Source organism: Budorcas taxicolor, chromosome 7 (genome assembly GCF_023091745.1).
Source record: "Budorcas taxicolor isolate Tak-1 chromosome 7, Takin1.1, whole genome shotgun sequence".
NCBI lineage: Eukaryota > Metazoa > Chordata > Mammalia > Artiodactyla > Bovidae > Budorcas > Budorcas taxicolor.
Window position 1 is genome coordinate 43,008,226 of NC_068916.1, and position 18,657 is coordinate 43,026,882.

Sequence of the window (18,657 nt, forward strand, 5' to 3'; positions counted from 1 at the left end):
CCTAACCCCCTAAATCCCCAGTCCCTGACAACCAGGAACCCACTCTCTGTGTCTGTGGATCGAACTGTTCTGGACGTTTCCCATCAGTGGAGTCACACCCTGTGTGTCTTTCTGTGTCTGCTTCTCTCACCGAGCATCATGTTCTCAGAGTCTGTCCACGTGGTAGCCAGCGTCAGGGCTTCACCCTTCTTCACAGCTGAGGGATGCTCTCATGTGTGGAGGGACACGTTTGTCTGCTGAAGGGCATTTGGTTGCCTCCAGCTCCTGGCAGCTGTGACTCACACTGTGAACATGCGTGTGCAGGTTTCTGGGGCCTGTTTTCAGTTTTTCTGGGCCTGCACCTTGGAGTGGAGCTGCTGAGTAACGGGATAATTCGGTGTTTGAGGAGCTGCCTGGCTTTGCCTAGCGGCTGCAGGGTTTTACATCTCAGCCATTGTGTCTGAGTTCCAATTTCCCACCTCCTCACCAACACTGTGTTTGTTCTGCCCTTTTCATCCTAGCCATCCTAGTGGGTGTGAAGTGGTGTCTCACTGTGGTTTTCATTTGCATTTCCCTGATGACTAATAATTTTAAGCGTCTTCATGGCATGTTGGCCGTTTGTGTATCTTGGGAGAAATGTCTATTCAAACCCTCTGCCCAGTTTTAAGTGGATGGTTTGTTTTTGTCGTTGAGCTGTGAGAGCTCTTTATATATTCTGGATATGCAACCCTGTCTTCCTCCCCGCTTGGCCTCATCTCTTGCTCAGGTACTGGATGCCTAAAACTTCTGAAGACCCTACTTTGAGGCTGGAGAAGGGCAGGCAATGTCTCCAGAATCTCAAGGCTCTGGGGGCTCCACGCACCTGCCCACTATATAGATGCACAGACTAAGGGCAGGTGAGGGACCCAGCCACATACCTACAGATAAAAATCCTGTAGGTAAAAAGCTGGCCACAAAAGGCCACAGAGTGTGTGTGATTCCACTGATGGGAAACATCAAGAACAGGCACATCCACAGGCACAGAGAGTGGGTTCATGGTTATCAGGAGTTGGGAGACGGGGTGTGACTTCCGATAGCTATTTTTTTCTTTTGGGGTGATGGAATGTTCTAAAATTGGGGTGATGGCTGCATAACTTTGTGAAGATACTGAACACCATGAAACTGCACGCTTTAATTCAGTGAATTGTGTGGTACTTGAATTATATCTCAGTAAAACTGTTTAAAAAAAAAACAAGGACTTTCCTGGTGGTCCAGCAGCAAAGATTCCACGCTCCCCTGATGCAGGGGTCCCAGGTCCAGTCCCTGGTAGGGGCACTAGATCCCACATGCTGCAATTGAAAGATCCCACATGCCCCAACTAAGATCCGGCACAGCCAAATAAATAAGAAAATAAAAAGCAGTAAAGAACACACACACATAAAGCCAGCAGGACTCAATCCCAGACCAGGTGGACAGTGGTGGGCCCTGGTGCTCAGGCTAGGAAGCCGGGCAGAGCCACGAGTGGCGGCTGTGTGGTGGCCTGACCCACACCGAGGGGTGGCCCAGTATCCAGAGGGGAAGACAGAGGGTGCAGGCTGGCACTTGGAGGGTGCAGGCAGGTTCCAGGAGCGGCCAGCTGGGGAGGTTTTGGGCAACTTCCTCTGCTCCCGCCAGGAGGGGCTGGGCCTGGGTGGGTGTGCGCTAACAGTTGAGGCCCCAGGGTATAAGGGCGCCCTGTCCCCAGCCACCCTCAGCAGCCCCGTCATGACAGCACTCAGACTCTTGGCCGTGCTGGCCAGCCTGCTAGCAACCTCCAGGGCTGGTGAGTGCTCACCCCACGCCAGGCATCCACATCTGTGCAGAGGTTCAACTGCAGGGGACAGGCCTGGGGGAGAGGGACTGATGGGTGCCAGCCCCAGCTTCCCAGACACAAGGCTCAGGGAGGGACAGTGAAGCGACCGGGCCCAGGCCACACAGGCAAGCTGGCCCCGACCAGCCCTGGGAGGGTGGGGACCTGTCCTTTTAGGGAACAGGGGTGTGGGAGGCTGGGGTCTCCCTGGGTATGGAGCTGAGACTGGGGGGCTGCAACACACACTCCTCTCCCCCCAGGCTCGGCCCCTCTGGTGGACATAGTGGGCGGCAGGAAGGCCCGGCCGCAGGAGCTCCCGTTCCTGGCTTCCATCCAGAACCAAGGGAGGCACTTCTGTGGGGGCGCTCTGATCCACCCCAAGTTTGTCCTGACAGCAGCCAGCTGCTTCCAGAGCCGGTGAGCCGGGGGCCATGGAGTGGGCAGGGGGGCTGGGAGAGGGAGAGAGCTCGGGGGACGGGGGTGGCGGGGGAGTGGGGGAGTGGGTGTGCCTCTGGCAGGTGAGGAGGGGAGGGGCTTGGCAAGGGGGGCTGGTCTTAGGAAGGGTTGAGGGGCTTAGAGAGGGAAATGGGGCCCTGGAAACAGAGCGAGAAGCAGCAACAGAAGGAGGATGGACAAAGGCCTGACCATCACTGATGTCCTTCCTCTGGCTCCCGGGCCGCAAGCCAGCAGGCTGGTAACTCCCTACTTTATTTGCAAGCCTGCCCCCGTGTAAGTGCCGCCTAGTTGGTGTAGAAGGCTAGGGGCTTCTGAGGAAGCCCAGCCTGGTATCTGCCCCTGTCGCTCTTAGGAACACTGGGATTGCCACCGTGGTGCTGGGTGCCTATGACCTGAGGCGTCGGGAGCGGGCCCGGCAGACTTTCTTCATCAGGAGCGTCAGCGAGAATGGCTATGACCCCCAGCAGAAACTGAACGACGTGCTGCTGCTGCAGGTGGGGAAATGAGTGGGGAGCTGGTGTCGGCCTGAGGGGCTAAGGGCGGACAAGCCATGTGCACAGAGCCTAGTGTGTAAATCGTACAGCCAAGTGCACAATCCACTTAGCCAGCCTCTGAATCCTGGACACTGAAATTGTTTCCAGACTTTTTTGTTATGACAGAATCACAATGAGTTTTTGTGCATATTTCTTTGTGAAAGTTTTCCCAGAGCAGCCACAACAGCTGGGCCAACTTACTCTCCCACTAGCAAAATTTAAAACTGCCCGTTTCTCCACATCTTTACTGACACTGCATATTATGATTTTTAGAATTTTTCTGCCAGTGCTCGCTTTGGCAGCACATGTACTAAAATTGGAACTATACAGAGAAGACTAGCATGGCCCCTGTGCAAGGATGACATGCAAATTCGTGAAGTGTTCCCTATTTAGGAAAAAAAAAATTTTTTCCTACCAATTCTGACCGAGGGTGGAGGGTGGTGCTTTGTTTTATCTGCATTTCCTGGGCAAGCTCTTCACCTTCATGGTCTCTCAACTACGTTTGCAGTAAGGACAATTGATTCCTTCTCTGGAGGAACCAGAGACCCAAAAGGTAAAGTCATTTGGCCAGGATGGAGGAGCCTAGTGGGCTACCGTCTGTGGGGTCGCAAAGAGTCGGACACGACTGAGCAACTTCACTCACTCACTCACTTCACAGCAGGTTACTGCCTAAACTGGGTTTGAACCCAAACTGCTTTCCTGATCAGAACTCATGTTGCTGCCTCTCTGGCTCCCAGCTGGGCCCCAGTTATGCCCTCTCCTGACCCAATTTCCCTCACCAGCTGGACCGTCAGGCCAACCTCAACAGCGGCGTGGCACTGGTACCACTGCCAGAGCAGAACGCCACGGTGGAAGCCGGCACCAGGTGCCAGGTTGCAGGCTGGGGCACCCAACGGCATAGGGGGCGTCTCTCCCGAGTTCCAAGGGTCCTCAATGTTACCGTGACACCTGCAAACCAGTGTCGCCCCAACAACGTGTGCACTGGTGTCCTCACCCAACGGGGTGGCATCTGCCAGGTACCCACTGGGTGTTATCTGGTGTGGGCTCGGCGTGGTGGGGGAGGAGGGGTCTTGAGAGGTCGTGAGCTCCTCTTGGGGGGAGAGAAAGCAAGTTCAGAACTCACCCTGGGATTAAGTATTCAATTAGAACTGGATGTTTCAAATATTGGAGCCTGAGAAACAGTATTTATTCAACTCTGCCTGCCAAGCCCCATGCTGGGGACTGGAGACACAAGAAGGAACAGGAGGGACTGCCCTTTTGGAGCCAGGAGCTCCCATAGCTTGTGGTTGAAGGGCTTGGGCATCAGCTATTAAGACAGGGATGTGAAAAAAAAAAAAAAAAAAAGACAGGGGTGTGCACCAGGCCGGTCCAGCCTGGGGCCTTAGGAAGTTGAGGAGGTGGGGTGGCATTTGAGACCCGAGCTGCGAGCAAACGTAGGGAAAAGCACAGGCAGAGGAACAGCACGCAGAAAGGGCCAGGGGCATGAGCAGCTTCTGTGGGTGGCAGGGGTGGTGTTCTGGGCAGGAGCGGAGTCGAGGGCTGGGCCTGGGGTGCCCTGACCCTCCTGCTGCCCCTGCAGGGGGACGGCGGCACCCCTCTCGTCTGCAACGGCCTGGCACATGGCGTGGCCTCCTGGTCCCGGGGGCCCTGCGGTAGGGGAACCGACTTCTTCGCGCGTGTGGCCCTCTTCAGGACCTGGATTGACTCAGTTATAAACCAGCCGGCCTGACGGACCCTGCCCAGCCTGCAGGGGGCGCTGCGCAGCCAGAGCTCGGTCCCCTCCTGCACTCTGCCTGTCCATCCCGAGGCCCCACCCCGGGCCCCCGCGGTTGTGACTCTAATAAAGGATCTGTCCCCTTTCTGCCCACGGCGCCTGACTCTGCTCTTTGGGGGCGGGCGGGGGCTGGGGGCCCAGGGCCAGGACCTCTGCCCACAAAAGTGGCATCCACCCCAGAGGTCTCCACTCAGGGAATCTGATCCTGGTCCTCGGAACCAGGGGCTCTGGTGACCTCCACTCCACAGTAGCAGCACCGAGGCTCACAGAGATTGGGTGACTCCCCTAAGGCCACACAGCCAGAGCTGGGCTCTGAACCCACACCTGTGAGATTATAGCCCCCATGAACCGTGTGTCATGTTGGTGGGGAATACAGTCACCCCTGGGGCTTTCCTGGTGGCTCAGATGGTGAAGAATCTGCCTGCAAGGCAGGAGATGTGGGTTTGATCCCTGAGTGGGGAAGATCCCTGGAGACCGGAATGGCAACCCACTCCAGTATTCTTCTCTGGCGAATCCCATAGAAGGAGGAGCCTGGTGGGCTACAATCCTTGTGGTTGCACAGAGTAGAACAGGCCTGAGCGACTAACAGCTCACTGCTACTACTGCTTGGTGTCTGCAGGGGCTTGGCTCCAGGACCCTCAAATCCCTGGATGTTCAAGTCCCTTATATCAAATGGTGTCATATTTGCAAGTGACCTACATACATCCTCTGTGCACTTTATATAATACAATGTCAATGCTGTGCAAATAGCTGCCTGCCTACAGCAAATTCAAGGTTTGCTTTTTAGTACTTTCTGGTAAATTTTTTCCAAATATTTTTGATTTGCGGTGGGTTAAATCGTGGGTGTGGAAAGTGTGACCACTGAGGGCCGGCTGTATATTGTATAGCGAAGTCAAGAAACACAAGAGAAACCAGCTTTAGACTGCCACTCAAGTCACAGAAAGATAAGGAGCCCAATATGAAAGAAACGAAAATATAAGCATTAAACAATATGTACAATTATATAATGATGTATAAAACATAAATATACTTGTATAAAGAACCTATAAAACATAGTAAATATAACTGTATAAATGATATATAAAACTTAATACATATAATTTATTAAACTAAAATAAGATTGTAGATCACAGACTTCCCTGAGGGTCCAGTAGCTAAGACTCCATGCTCACAATGTAGGGGGCCTGGGTTCAATCCCTGGTCAGGGAGCTAGATCCCACATGCTACAACTAAAACCTGGCACAGTCAAATATATATATATATATAATATTTTAATATATATTATTATATATAAGTAATATTAAGCAATATTTTATTATATATAATAATATAATATATTACTTTAATATATATATTTTTTAAAGTAAAATCTTACATTATATATTAGTACCAATTACATATTATACATGCATGGTCCAGTGGTTAAGGAACTGCCTGCCAATGTAGGGGACACAGGTTTGATCCCTGGTCTGGGAAGATCCCACATGCTGAGGGTCAACTAAGCCCCAGTACTGCAAATACTGAAGCCCAAGCACCTAGAGCCTGTGCTCCACAAGAGAAGCCACCACAATGAGAAGCCTAAGAAGTGCAACAAAGAGTAGCCCCCACTCGCCACAAACTAGAGAAAGCCTGCACGTGGCGACAAAGACCCAGCACAGTCAAAAGCAAACAAAACATGAACCGTTATAAAAATACCTGGGGAATAATGAATCGATATTAGAAAAACTAAGATCATGACGTCGGGTCCCATCACTTCATGGCAAATAGAAGGGGCAAGAGTAGAAGCAGCGACAGATTTTATTTCCTTGGGCTCCAAAATCACTGTGGATGGTGACTGCAGCCATGAAACTAAAAGACACTTGATCCTTGGAAGAAAAGCTATGACAAGCCTAGACAGTGTATTAAAAAGCAGAGACATCACTTTGCTGACAAAAGCTCATATAGCGAAAGCTATGGTTTTTCCAGTAGTCATGTATGGATGTGAGAGCTGGACCATAAAGAAGGGTGAGCGCCAAAGAATGGATGCTTCCAAACTGTGGTGCTGGAGAAGACTCTTGAGAGTCCCTTAGACTGCAAGATCATACCGGTCAATCCTAAAGAAAACCAACCCCGAATATTCATTGAGTTTATTTGTTTTTCATAAGTTATTGATGAAATTCACAGAATATAACATTCACTTTTTTTAAGTGTACAATTCAAAATATAACTAGTGTATTTCACTAGGCTGTGCAGCCCTCACCATCCAAACCTCACTATCTAATTCCAGGACATTCCATCACCCCAATAGAAGCCCACTCCCATCCCCATCACCCCCCCCATCTCCTCCCCCACCCCATGGCGACCAGGAACCCACTCTCTGTGTCTGTGGATCTGCCTGTTCTGGACATTTCCCATCAGTGGAATCACACCCTGTGTGTCCTGCCTGCTTCTCTCACTGAGCATCGTGTTTTCAGGGTCTAACCATGTGGTAGCGTGTCTCAGGGCTTCTCTTCTCAGGGCTGAGTGATGCTCCTGTGACGTGTAACCATCATCTGTGGATGGTCATCTAGGTTGGTTCCACCCTGGCTGTTGTGAAGCAGGTTGCTATGGACATTCATGTACAAGTTCTACTTGAACATTGATATTTAGTATGATGATTTTACCAGGAGGTGTATTGGGGATTCATAATGGATCCTCTTTACAGAGGGGGAAACTGAAGCCCAGAGAGAAATGTGTGTCTCAGGAGCCCAGGAAAGTCCAGGGCCCCCACCTGTTCACTGTTCAGATGGGGAAACTGAGGCCCTGGGGGTTGGGGTCCCAGAGCAGAGGGTCCCAGTTTGGAGCCCCAGACACTGACACCCTTGAGGATGGAGTGTTTTCCTTTCTTAAAGAGAGAAGAAAAAAAAGGGGCAGAAACTCTGAGGATGAGCCTCTCTCGCTCGTGTCGTTCAGGTCTGCTCGGCCCCCTCCCAGCTCCAGTTCCCAGCAAGACCGTTGTCTGTTGCGCCAGCCACAGTTGGAGTAGGAAGGGGACAAAGCCGCAGCTTCCAGCCCTGCTTCCTCTCCACCGGTGGGCCCGACCCCCAGAGGCCCCAGAGAGTTCCCTCCAAGTTACAGCCCCCAGTGCCCCCAGCTCCCCACCCAGGCCCATACTGTCCCATCTTCCAGACTAGCCTCTGTCTTCAGGAAGCCCCCCAGTCCTGCGCTCACCTGCCGGCCCCCATCCCAGGCCTGGAGCAGAGAGGTGGACCCCAGGCCATCCTCCTGTTGTGACTGATGCCATGAATGCCCCCTGACTCTGAGAGGCTCCTTGGGGGGTGAGAGCTCCCTGCCAGGACCTCCTGGGCCATTCTCTAGCAAAGTTATGTGTGTATGTGTTTCTTTTTCTTTCTTTGGTTAAAGATTTATTGAAATGTACTTCACACACCATACATACAACTCACCCACTTAACAATTCAGTGGCATTTAGTACAGTCACGGGATTGTGCAACCACCACCTCTAATTCCAGAATATTCCATCACCCTAAAAGAAGCCCCTTCACCACCACTCTCTGTGTGTGTGGATCAGCCTGTTCTGGACGTTTGCCATCAGTGGAATCACACCCTGTGTGTCCTGTGTCTGCTCCTCTCACTGAGTGTCATCATGTCCTCCTGGACTGTCCACGTGGTAGCAAGTTTCTCTCCTTTTCAGGACTGAGTGATGATCCGTGTGTGTGTCCTATTTCATCAGCTGACAGTTCATGGAGCTTTCTTCTGTATCCAGTGAATCAACCCCTGACATGGGGATGTTCTCATCACCCCCATCACTAACAGATGGGGAAACTGAGGCTCAGAGAAGTGGTATGCCCAGCCCAGATTCACAGAGCACAGCAGAATGTGAACCCAGGTGAGGGACTACGGAGCCTGGCATGACAGGGTGACAGTGACACGGCTGGCACCTCTGCTCACCGTGTGCCCAGCACCTTCCAATGCTCTCATTTATCCCCCCTCCCACTGTCAGCCCTGGGGAGGGACGATGACTACCATCACCCCACTACTGTTCAGTTACCAAGTTGTGTCCGACTCTTTGCAACCCTGTGGACTGCAGCACACCAGGCTTCCCTGTCCCACACCATCTCCCGGAGTATGCCCAAGTTCATGTCCACTGAATTGGTGATGATATTCAACCATCTCATTCTCTGTTGCCCTCTTCTCCTCCTGCCCTCAATCTTTCCCTGCATCAGGAAAAGTTGGTTTCCCAATGAGTTGGTTCATCACATCAGGTGACCAAAGTATTGGAGTTTCAGCATCAGCATCAATCATTCCAATGAATATTCAGGGCTGATTTCCTTTAGGATTGACTGGTTTGATCTCCTTGCAGTCTAAGAGACTCTCAAGAGTCTGCTCCAGGACCACAGTCCAAAAGCATAAGCATAACTCAATGAAGCTATGAGCCATGCAGTGTAGGGCCACCCCAAGACTGAGGGGTCATAGTGGAGAGTTCTGACAAAATCTGATCCACCGGAGGAGGGAATGTCAAACCACTCTAGTATACTTGCTGTGAGAGCCCCACCTCACCATACAGGTGGGGGAACCAAGGCACTAAGCAGCCGGCCTGCTGGACCAGAAGGAGCTAGTCTGCAAAGATGCTCTTGTTGAAAGAGAAAATCCTGTTCTGAAAGCAGACAGCACAGCAGCCCCGGGGTTCTGTGGGGACATGCCAGAGCCACACCCAGAGCTGTGGCAGACGCCCTGCAGGAGGACCTAGGGACCTTTCCCAAGCCACTGGGCTGATGAATGAATTAAAAATGTGTCGGCAATACAAATGGCCAACAGGCACACAGAAAGCTGCTCCACATTGCTAATTCATAGAGAAATGCAAATCAAAACTACAATGAGGTATCACCTCACATCAGTCAGAATGGCCACCATTAAAGTCTTCAAGGGAGTTGTCTGGTGGTCCAGTAGTTATGAATCTGCCTGCCAAGTCAATTTTGAAAAAGAAAAACAGAGCTGGAGGAGTCAGGCTCCCTGACTTTAGACTATACTACAAAGCTACAGTCATCAAAACAGTATGGTACTGGCACAACAGTAGAAACATAGATCAGGATTGAACAGGAGAGAAAACTCAGGAATAAACTCATGCACCTGTGGCCAATTAATCTATGGCAAAACAGGCAAGACTATACTGTCTATGCTGAAAAGACAGTCTCTTCAACAAATGTTCCTGGGAAAACTGGACAGCCACATGCAAAAAGGAAGTCAAATCATTCTTTAATTCTATACCCAAAAATAAGCTCAAAATGGATTAAAGACCTAAATGTGAGACCAGATACTATAAAACTCCTAGAAGAAAACATAGGCAGAAAATCCTCTGACATAAATCACCGCAGCATCTTTTTTGATCCATCTCCTGGAAAAATGGAAATAAAAACAAACAGATGGGACCTACTTAAACTCAAAAGTTTTTACATAGCAAAGGAAACAAAAAGCAAAATGAAAAGACAACCCACAGATTGGGATAAAATATTTTCAAAAAAAAAAAAATTTGCAAAAGTGTGACTGATAAGGGATTAGCCTCCAAAATTTATAAGCAGTTTGTGATGCTTAACAGCATCAAAACAAACAGCCCACACAAAAAATGGGCAGAGGACCTGAATAGACATTTCTCCAAAGACGACATAAAGATGGCCAACAGGCAGGTACAAAGATGTTCAACACTGCTAATTATTAGAGAAACGCAAATCAAAACACCAGTCAGAATGGCCAGCATCAAAAAACCACAGGGACTGCCCTGGTAGTCCAATGGCTAAGACTCCATGTTCCTGACTCAGGGGGCCTGGGTTCAATCCCTGATCAGGGAACTAGACCCCACATGCCGCAACTAATGATTCCACATGCTGCAAGTAAGACCTGGTGCAGCCAAATAAATAAATAAATGTTTTTTTTTTAAATTCATAACAAATGCTGGAGAGGGTATAGAGAAAAGGTACAATGTATGTGCAGTGTACATACCTACACTGTTGGTAGGAATGTAAATTGGTACGACCACCATGGAGAACAGTATGGAGGTTCCTTAAAAAATGAAAAACAGAGCTACCATATGACCCTGAAATCCTACTCCTGGGCAAATATCTGGAGAAAAACATCTGAAAGGATACATGCACCCCTATGTTCATAGACGCACTGTTTAAAATAGCCAAGACACAGAAGCAACTGAAATGTCCAACAACAGAGGAATGGATAAAGAAAGGGTGGTGTGTGTACATATATATAACATAGGTAGATATACATAATATATATAATAGAATGTCACTCAGCCATTTAAACGAATGAAATAATGCCATCCACAGCAACATCCTGAACCGAGAGAGTGTCATACTGAGTGAAGTCCGACATAGAAGGAGAAACACTGTAACAGTCCTTACAGGTGGAATCTACATAGCAAAGATACAAATGAACTTACTTACAAAACATAAAAAGACTCACAGACTAAGAAAAGGAAATTATGATTGTGAGGGCAGGGGGAGGATAGTTAGGGAGTTTAGGAAGGTCATGTACACACCACTGTATTCAAAATGGAAAACCAACAAGGACTTATTGTATAGCACATGGAACTTTACTGAATGTTATGTGCCAGCCTGGATGGGAGGAGGGTTTGGAGGAGAATGGATACATGTATATGTATGACTGAGTCCTTTAGCTGTTCACCTGAAACTACTACAACATTGTTTATCAGCTATGCTGCTGCTGCTGCTAAGTCACTTCAGTCGTGTCTGACTCTGTGTGACCCCATAGATGGCAGCCCACCAGGCTCCCCCGTCCCTGGGATTCTCCAGGCAAGAACACTGGAGTGGGTTGCCGTGTCCTTCTCCAATGCATGAAAGTGAAAAGTGAAACTGAAGATGCTCAGTCATGTCCAACTGTTAGCGACCCCATGGATTGCAGCCCACCAGGTTCCTCCGTCCATGGGATTTTCCAGGCAAGAGTACTGCTATACCCGGATACAAAACAAAAAGTTTAAAGTTCAGGGGAAAAAAATTCATGGTGCATCCATACTAAAGCAGTTTATGTAGACATTTAAAAAATAAAATGTCTCAAAAAAAAAATAATAATCTGCCTGCCAATGCAGGGCTCACAGGTTCAATCCCTGATCCACTGCTGAGGGACAACGGAGCCCTGCTCCACAACTACTGAGCCCAGATGCCTCGACCCCATGTTCCACAACAAGAGAAGCCACTGCAAACAAGCCTGTGCACCACAACTAGAGTAGCCCCCTCTTGTCTCAACTAGAGAAAAGCCTGTGCACAGCAACAAGGACTCGGCGCAGCCAAAATAATTAATTTTTAAAAAGTCTACAAATGGGTCTGCCCTGGTGATCCAGTGGTTAAGAATTTGCCTTGCAATCCAAAGGACATGGGTTCAATCCCTGGTCAGGGAACTAAGATCCCACATGCCTTGGAGCAATTAATGCCACACACTGCAACTACTGAGGCCCCGCGCCACCACTAGAGAGTCTGTGTGCAGCAAGGAAAGATACCACAAGATGCCACTAAGACCTGACACAGCCAAATAATTTTTTTTGTTTAAGTCTACAAAGAACAAATGCTGGACAGAGTGTAGAGAAAAGGGAACCCTCCTACACCGTTGGTGGGAATGTAAATTGGAACAGTCACTGTGGAGAACAGGATGGAGGTTCCTTGAAAAGCTAAAATTGGAGCTACCATATGATCCTGCAATCCCACTCTTGGGCACACACCCAGACAAAACTAGAATTCAAAAAGATATCTGCAGGCCTATGTTCACAGCAGTCCCATTTGCAAGACATGGAAGCAACTTAAACATCCACTGACAGCAGAATAAAGCTGTGGCACACGCATACAGTGGAATCCTACTCAGCCATAAAAAAGAGTGGAATGATGCCATCTGCAGCAACATGGATGGACCTAGAGATTTTCAGACTAAACGGAGTAAGTCAGAAAGAGAAAGACAAGTACCAGACGATATCACTTGTATGTGGAATCTAAAATATGACACAAATGAACATATCTGCAAAACAGACACAGACTCACAGACATAGAGAACAGACTTGTGATTGCCAAGGGGATAGGAGGGTGGGGAAAGGCTGTACTGGGAGCCTGGGATTAGCAGATGCAAACTAGTATATGTAGGATGGATAAACAACAAGATCTTCCTGTAGAGCGCAGGGAATTATATTCAATATCCTATGATAAACTATGATGGACAAGAACATATATATACATATATGTATAGGAGAAGGCAATGGCGCCCCACTCCAGTATTCTTGCCTGGAAAACCCATGGACGGAGGAGCCTAGTAGGCTGCAGTCCATGGGGCTGCTAAGAGTTGGACAGGACTGAGCGACTTCACTTTCACTTTTTACTTTCATGCATTGGAGAAGGAAATGGCAACCCACTCCAGTGTTCTTGCCTGGAGAATCCCAGGGACGGGGAGCCTGGTGGGCTGCCATCTATGGCGTCGCAGAGTCAGACACGACTGAAGTGACTTAGCAGCAGCAGCAGCACATATATGTATAACTGAGTCACTTTGCTGTACAGAAGAAATTAACACAATGTTGTAAATCAATCATACTCAATAAAATTTAAAAAATAAAAATACGTCGGCAGAGATGGGATGGTCGATGCAGGGGTCCTCAGTGGGCAAAAGGCAGAACAGGCTGTTTCTGCCTCAGATGAGCCTCCCAGACACTAGATCTTTCCAAAGGGGTTAGTGTGACTTGGCACAAGGGACCTGGAGACCGTGGGACCCCTACCCAGGATGCAGACCCCAACTCCATGTGGGGGCCCCACACAAGCTCCAAATGCCCATCGGTACACAATAGGAGGGACAGGGAAGGCTGATCAGCTGTCCCAGAGCCGAGGAGACACGGGGGGGCTCCTGAACCAGGGATGGGCGATTGTGACATCCAGGAGACCTATGGAAGAGACATTTGTGCAGGACCAGGGCCCCAGGGATGCGTGGCAGCAAGTCTGGGAATTTTGCAGGCTTCTGTAAGTGCAAAATGGTTTCACCATAAAAGCCTGAAAAGTGTGTTTTTGCCCCCCAATTTCATGAGCTCTTCTACCTATGCTTCTGTAGGTTTGAGCGAGTTATAAATAAAAACACAAATAAATACATATCTCCTGGGCACCCAAGTCTCCCCCACCCTCCCACCCCCGATACGGAGCAGCATCTCTGGTCTCAGGCACTACATGCCAGGTGCCCCCACCCCAGTCATGATGACCACAGGTGTCCCTGGGGGAAGACTACCCCAGGCCAGAACTCTGCTATGGAATGAAGCGTGAATCCCCCAGACAAAGCCAGGGCAGAGAGATGACCCTGTGGGTGTGAGAAGGTGAAGGGTGCTGAGACCCTCCCTCATTCCCTTTTGTGTCCCACAGATGGGGCTTCACCCTAAGCCCTGCGCACACCAGCCACATCCCACCTTGCTGGGGCTAAGGGGAGCGGGGCAATGTCCCCTTGGAAGTGTGGAAGGCTGGAGGGCTGTAGACACACTGCCCCCTGGCCCAGAGGACCTCAGCAGGAAGTGGGTGCTAGCCAGCTTCCCACACCTCTTGGGGGTGGGGCGGGACCCTAAGCCTGAGCTTGAAGCTCCTGCAGCCTTCCTGGGGTGCAGCTTTAAATCCCAAGCTTCCTGAGGCCCTGGAGTTGGAAGGAGGAAGTGGGGACACCCAACCCAGGTGTGGGGCAACCCCAACGGCCTGCTGAATGTGAGTATAAGAGGGGGTGGGAGGGTGGGCAGGGGCACCGCTGAACCATGCCCGGAAGCTGCAGATCCCCTAGCCCCTCCCTGGCCCCAGTGCTGCTGGCCATGCTGCTGGGTGGTGAGTGGGGTCCATGTCCGCCGAACTGTCAACCTGTCCCACACCCTCACGGCCCAGATGGGGAGAGTGAGGCAGGATCAGGCTCAGGATGGGAGCCTCAAGGGAAGGGTAGGAGGAAAGGAGAGGAATGGGTCTGTTTCCCCATCTGTGAAGTGGGCAAAACCTAGTACCTCCCGCCCAGGCAGGTGTCCTGGGGACACAGTGTAACTGGAATCCCCAGACAGTGCTTGGCACACAGCAAGCGCTTAATACGTGTGTGAGGGCACACCAATGAACGCGTTACCAGATGCATGAGGCAGGTGTCATAGGAGGCCCGGGTGAGGGGCCTCCACCCTCACCCCAAGGAGGCTGACTCATGCCTCAGCTTGTCCATCTCCTGGGCCCCAGGGCTGGGCACCGGGCCTCCCGGAGCCTCTAGGAGTAATGATGATGACCTCGGGGCTCTCCACCCAGCGCTAACAGTCCCAGGCCGGGTCCCTTTCCCCCAACAGACCCAGTCGGTGCTGCCATGGGACCCCTAGTTTGCAGATGGGGAAACGCAGGCTCCGCGGGATTCCGGGCCAGGCAGCGACTCTGCCTCCTCCCCTGTCCCAAGTCTGGGCTCCCTGGAGGTGGGGCGGGGGCATCAGAAGAGGCGACTGCCCCTGACCCCCGCGTCCCCAGGAGCAGCCCAGGCGGAGATCGTGGGCGGGAGGGAAGCCCAGCCCCACTCGCGCCCCTACATGGCGTCGCTGCAGCTGGCTTCCGGCAGCCACTTCTGCGGGGGGACCCTGGTGCACCCGAGCTTCGTACTGACCGCCGCTCACTGCCTGAACAACTTGTGAGTGTGCCAGCGCGTGACGGGCCGGGGTCCGAGGGGGAGGGCGGACCTGCTCCGGGGTGCGGGGTGCGGGTCCGGGGGGCGGAGGGCGGGCCTGCCCGAGGGTCCGAGTCGGGGGTGCGGCCCTGCCTGCGCTTCTCCTGGCCTCATCCTTCCATTCGTCCACCTGCCCAACCCTTTCATCCCAGACTAGGCGGGCACCTGCCCTGCCCGCTCCCCCCACCGCCCGACGCGGCCCCCTGCTGCCCCAGGAGGATGAGTTCAAGCCAGGGGCCCAACCCTCGGCGGCAAGATGCAGATCCGGTGGCGGGTCTCCTGGGGGCAGCGGTGGGGATTTCCCGAGGGGCTGCACCCTGGCCTCAGGACGGGAGTGGGGAGCACGGGTAGGCTTAGCATGATCGCCCCGATCCTCAGGAACCCACAGCGCGGGCGCGTGGTGCTGGGGGCCCACCGCCTGCAGACCCCCGAGCCCACCCAGCAGAGGCTCGCCATCAGTCTCCTGTTTGAGAACAACTACAACCCGCAGGAGAAGCTGAATGACGTGCTCCTGCTGCAGGTAGGTGGGCGGTGCCAGCGCTGTGCTCTACCCTCCAGCATCTCCCGCTGCGGGCAGGAGGCCGAGCCAGGCACCAACTTCGGACTATGCGGGACCCCCCATCCCATCCCCACCCGCCTCGTGGACTTTGCCCGGCTGTGTCCCCTCCCCCCTCCCTGCACTGTTCCCAGATACCCTCACCTTTGGCTTCCCAGATGGCTCAGTGGATAAAGAATCATCCACCTGCAATGCAGGAGATGCAAGAAATGAGGGTTCAATCCCTGGGTCGGGAAGATCTCCTGGAGGAGGGCATGGCAACCCACTCCAGTATTCTTGCCTGGAGAATCCCATGGATGGAGAAGCCTGGCAGGCTACAGTCCATGGGGTCGCAAAGAGTCGGCATGACTGAAGCGACTGGACACCCACAGCTGTGGCACCATCCTCCCCTCCTCAGGGAGGCCTACCCTAGTCTGTCCCTGTGTCACCTGAGTGATGCCCGCCCACTCACTGTTCAGGATGGGGCTCTATTTCCCTTGACTGTGCCACCTGCCCTCCTCTTCTCAGCCTTTCCTGGCCCAAAGATCAGCTCCCAGAGCAGAGACGTAGTGTCCCTAGGTCTTAGCCAGGATCAAGCATACAGTTGGGTGACTTCCCTGGTGGTCCAGTGGCAAGACTCTGCGCTCCCAATGCAGGGGGCCTGGGTTCGATCCCTGGTCAGGGAATTAGATCCCATATGCTCCAACAAAGAGTTCGCATGCCACAACTAAGAAGACCCAACACAGTCAAATAAATAGTTAAAAAAAATAAAGCATACAGTTGGTACTCAATAAGTGATTTGTATGTGAATGAACACCACAGTGACCAGTGCTACAAATGGGTGGCTCATGGCCTCAAGGAAGGTTAAACTGAGCCCTGTGAGTTTGGAGGGTGATCAGGACAGCCTTCCTGGAGGAGGTGACCCTTGAGCCAGACAGAGGGAACAGCATGTGCGAAAGCCGGGAGGAGGCACTTTGTGTAATGGTCTGTGGGTGGATGCAGGTCTGGAGGTGGGAGTTCACTGCCCCCCGAACCCCCACCCTCTGCCATAGCTGGACCAGCCAGCCACCCTCAACACCCATGTAGCGGTGGCTCAGCTCCCTCAGCAGGCCCAGCCACTGCCCTATGGCACCCAGTGCCTGGCCATGGGCTGGGGCCGCCTGGGCACTCTCGAGCCACTGCCCCAGGTCCTACAGGAGCTCAATGTCACCGTGGTCACCTTCCTGTGCCGGCCACAGAACGTGTGCACCTATGTGCCCCAACGCAGCGCTGGCATCTGCTTCATACATACCGGTGGCTTTGGCACAGGAACCACAGGAACCGCCCCGGGAGGGAGGGTGGGGGGCGGGGACCCAGCCCTGCCTTCTCCTTCCTGAGCAGCTGCTTCACCTCCACCTCCCCGTCTGGAAGGTGGACACACCCGTCGTAAGGGGTGATGTGGCCTTTGTGGGTCTGTGGGCTCATCCATCCGGGGCCTCTCGAGTGGGTGACCGACCCCCACTCTGTGGCCACACCCATCTCCCCGTCTCACTGTGAGACGGGGAGCATTTCACCCCTGCGCGGCCCCTTCACTGAGGCAGCCTCGTCTGGCTGCTGGCCTGGCCTGAGGGACTGACCAACCTGCCCCTCCACAGGGGGACTCCGGGGGCCCCTTAATCTGCGATGGGGTACTCCATGGCGTGGCTCCTTCGTGATCCGGGGATGTGCCACTGGCCAGTACCCCGATTTCTTTGCTCATGTTTCCCTCTATGTGGACTGGATCAACTCCGTGCTGAGCAGCGTGGGGGGCAAGGACAGCCCCTGAGCCCCCCAGAACCCCTGCAGGCACTGTGGACAGAGGTGGCCAGTCTGTTTCTGTGTCTGTGCCTCCTCTCCCCCTCCCTGGCAGCCCCACTTGTGCCATCAATAAAAGCTGAACCACCTCCCTGGCTCCTGTGTGCCCTTCCCACAGGCGATGTCGGGGAGAGCGGGTCAGGTTCCTCAGTGTCTGGGTCCTGAAACCCCAAACTCGAGGTGGGGGTGAGAACAGAGGCCTGGAGGTCAGATGAGGGCCCAGGTCACTATGGATCCCACTCCCCAGATGCCCACAACCCTGCCTGTGTGACCCTGGGCAAGTGGCTGCCCCTCTCTGTGCCTCCGTTTCCTCATCTGGAAAATGGAGTCACCCCACACATTTCCAAGTGTCCAGGGAGCCCCACTTTGGCTCTGGGGGCTGGGGGTGTCCTGCCCAGTTCTATGTGTATTAGTTAGTTGCTCAGTCGTGTCCGACTCTTTGTGAGTCCGTGGACTGCAGTCTGCCAGGCTCCTCTGCCCCCCGAATTCTCCAGGCAGGGATTCTGGAGTACGTAGCCATTCCCTTCTCCAGGGGATTTTCCTGACCCAGGGATCAAGCCCGGGACTCCTGCATTGCAGGCAGATTCTTTACTGTCTGAGCCACCAGGGAAGCCCTTTCATCAACATGGCCTCTTGACTAAGCCATCACAACCTGGGGTGCCCAGGGCCTGTGGGGCTTCTGAACAAGTCAGGGGCCGGCAGAGGGCTATCAGGAAGGCTTCCTGGAGGAGGTGGCAATGCCTGAGCTGACTCCCAGTGCAGGAACAGGAACAAAAGAAGGGTTGTGCAGACAAGGCACCGGCCAGACAAGGGCCCTACGTCAGGAGTAGTTTGGGGATGTGGGGAACAGCAAGGCCAACTGAGTGGGGGAGGGAGAGCAGGTCAGGGAGGGGCAGGGCTGGAGCACACACGGCCACCAGATGACCTGGGGTCTAGAGGAGGAGCCTGAGGCAAGGCAGAGGTGTGGGTCACAGGCCAGCCATGGAGAGGGCAGGTGGCCATGGCAATGCAGCAACAGAGGCTCAGAGAGAGGAGCCAG

At 52.7% G+C, this 18,657-nt stretch overlaps 3 protein-coding genes and 2 non-coding genes across 5 annotated transcripts in view; 4 read left to right on the forward strand and 1 right to left on the reverse strand.

Moving 5' to 3' along the window:
• MED16 (mediator complex subunit 16) overlaps positions 1-18,657 on the reverse strand; it is a 47,919-nt gene that overhangs the window by 1,670 nt on the left and 27,592 nt on the right. The gene's annotated exons all lie outside the window — the stretch shown is intronic.
• Positions 1,723-4,525, forward strand: AZU1 (azurocidin 1). Its single transcript, XM_052644431.1, has 5 exons — positions 1,723-1,780; positions 2,068-2,224; positions 2,616-2,757; positions 3,579-3,812; positions 4,376-4,525. Exons 1-5 carry the CDS (start codon positions 1,723-1,725, stop codon positions 4,523-4,525), a joined length of 741 nt encoding a protein of 246 aa, XP_052500391.1.
• Positions 3,083-3,189, forward strand: LOC128051860 (U6 spliceosomal RNA). The gene has a single exon (XR_008199779.1). It is a non-coding gene; the product is annotated as a U6 spliceosomal RNA (small nuclear RNA).
• Positions 14,328-17,589, forward strand: PRTN3 (proteinase 3). The gene is given in 6 exon segments (XM_052644430.1): positions 14,328-14,394; positions 15,058-15,214; positions 15,629-15,770; positions 16,838-17,068; positions 17,420-17,465; positions 17,468-17,589. Coding segments are annotated over 6 exon segments (765 nt in total).
• TRNAG-CCC (transfer RNA glycine (anticodon CCC)) lies at positions 16,400-16,471 on the forward strand. The gene has a single exon. It is a non-coding gene; the product is annotated as a tRNA-Gly (tRNA).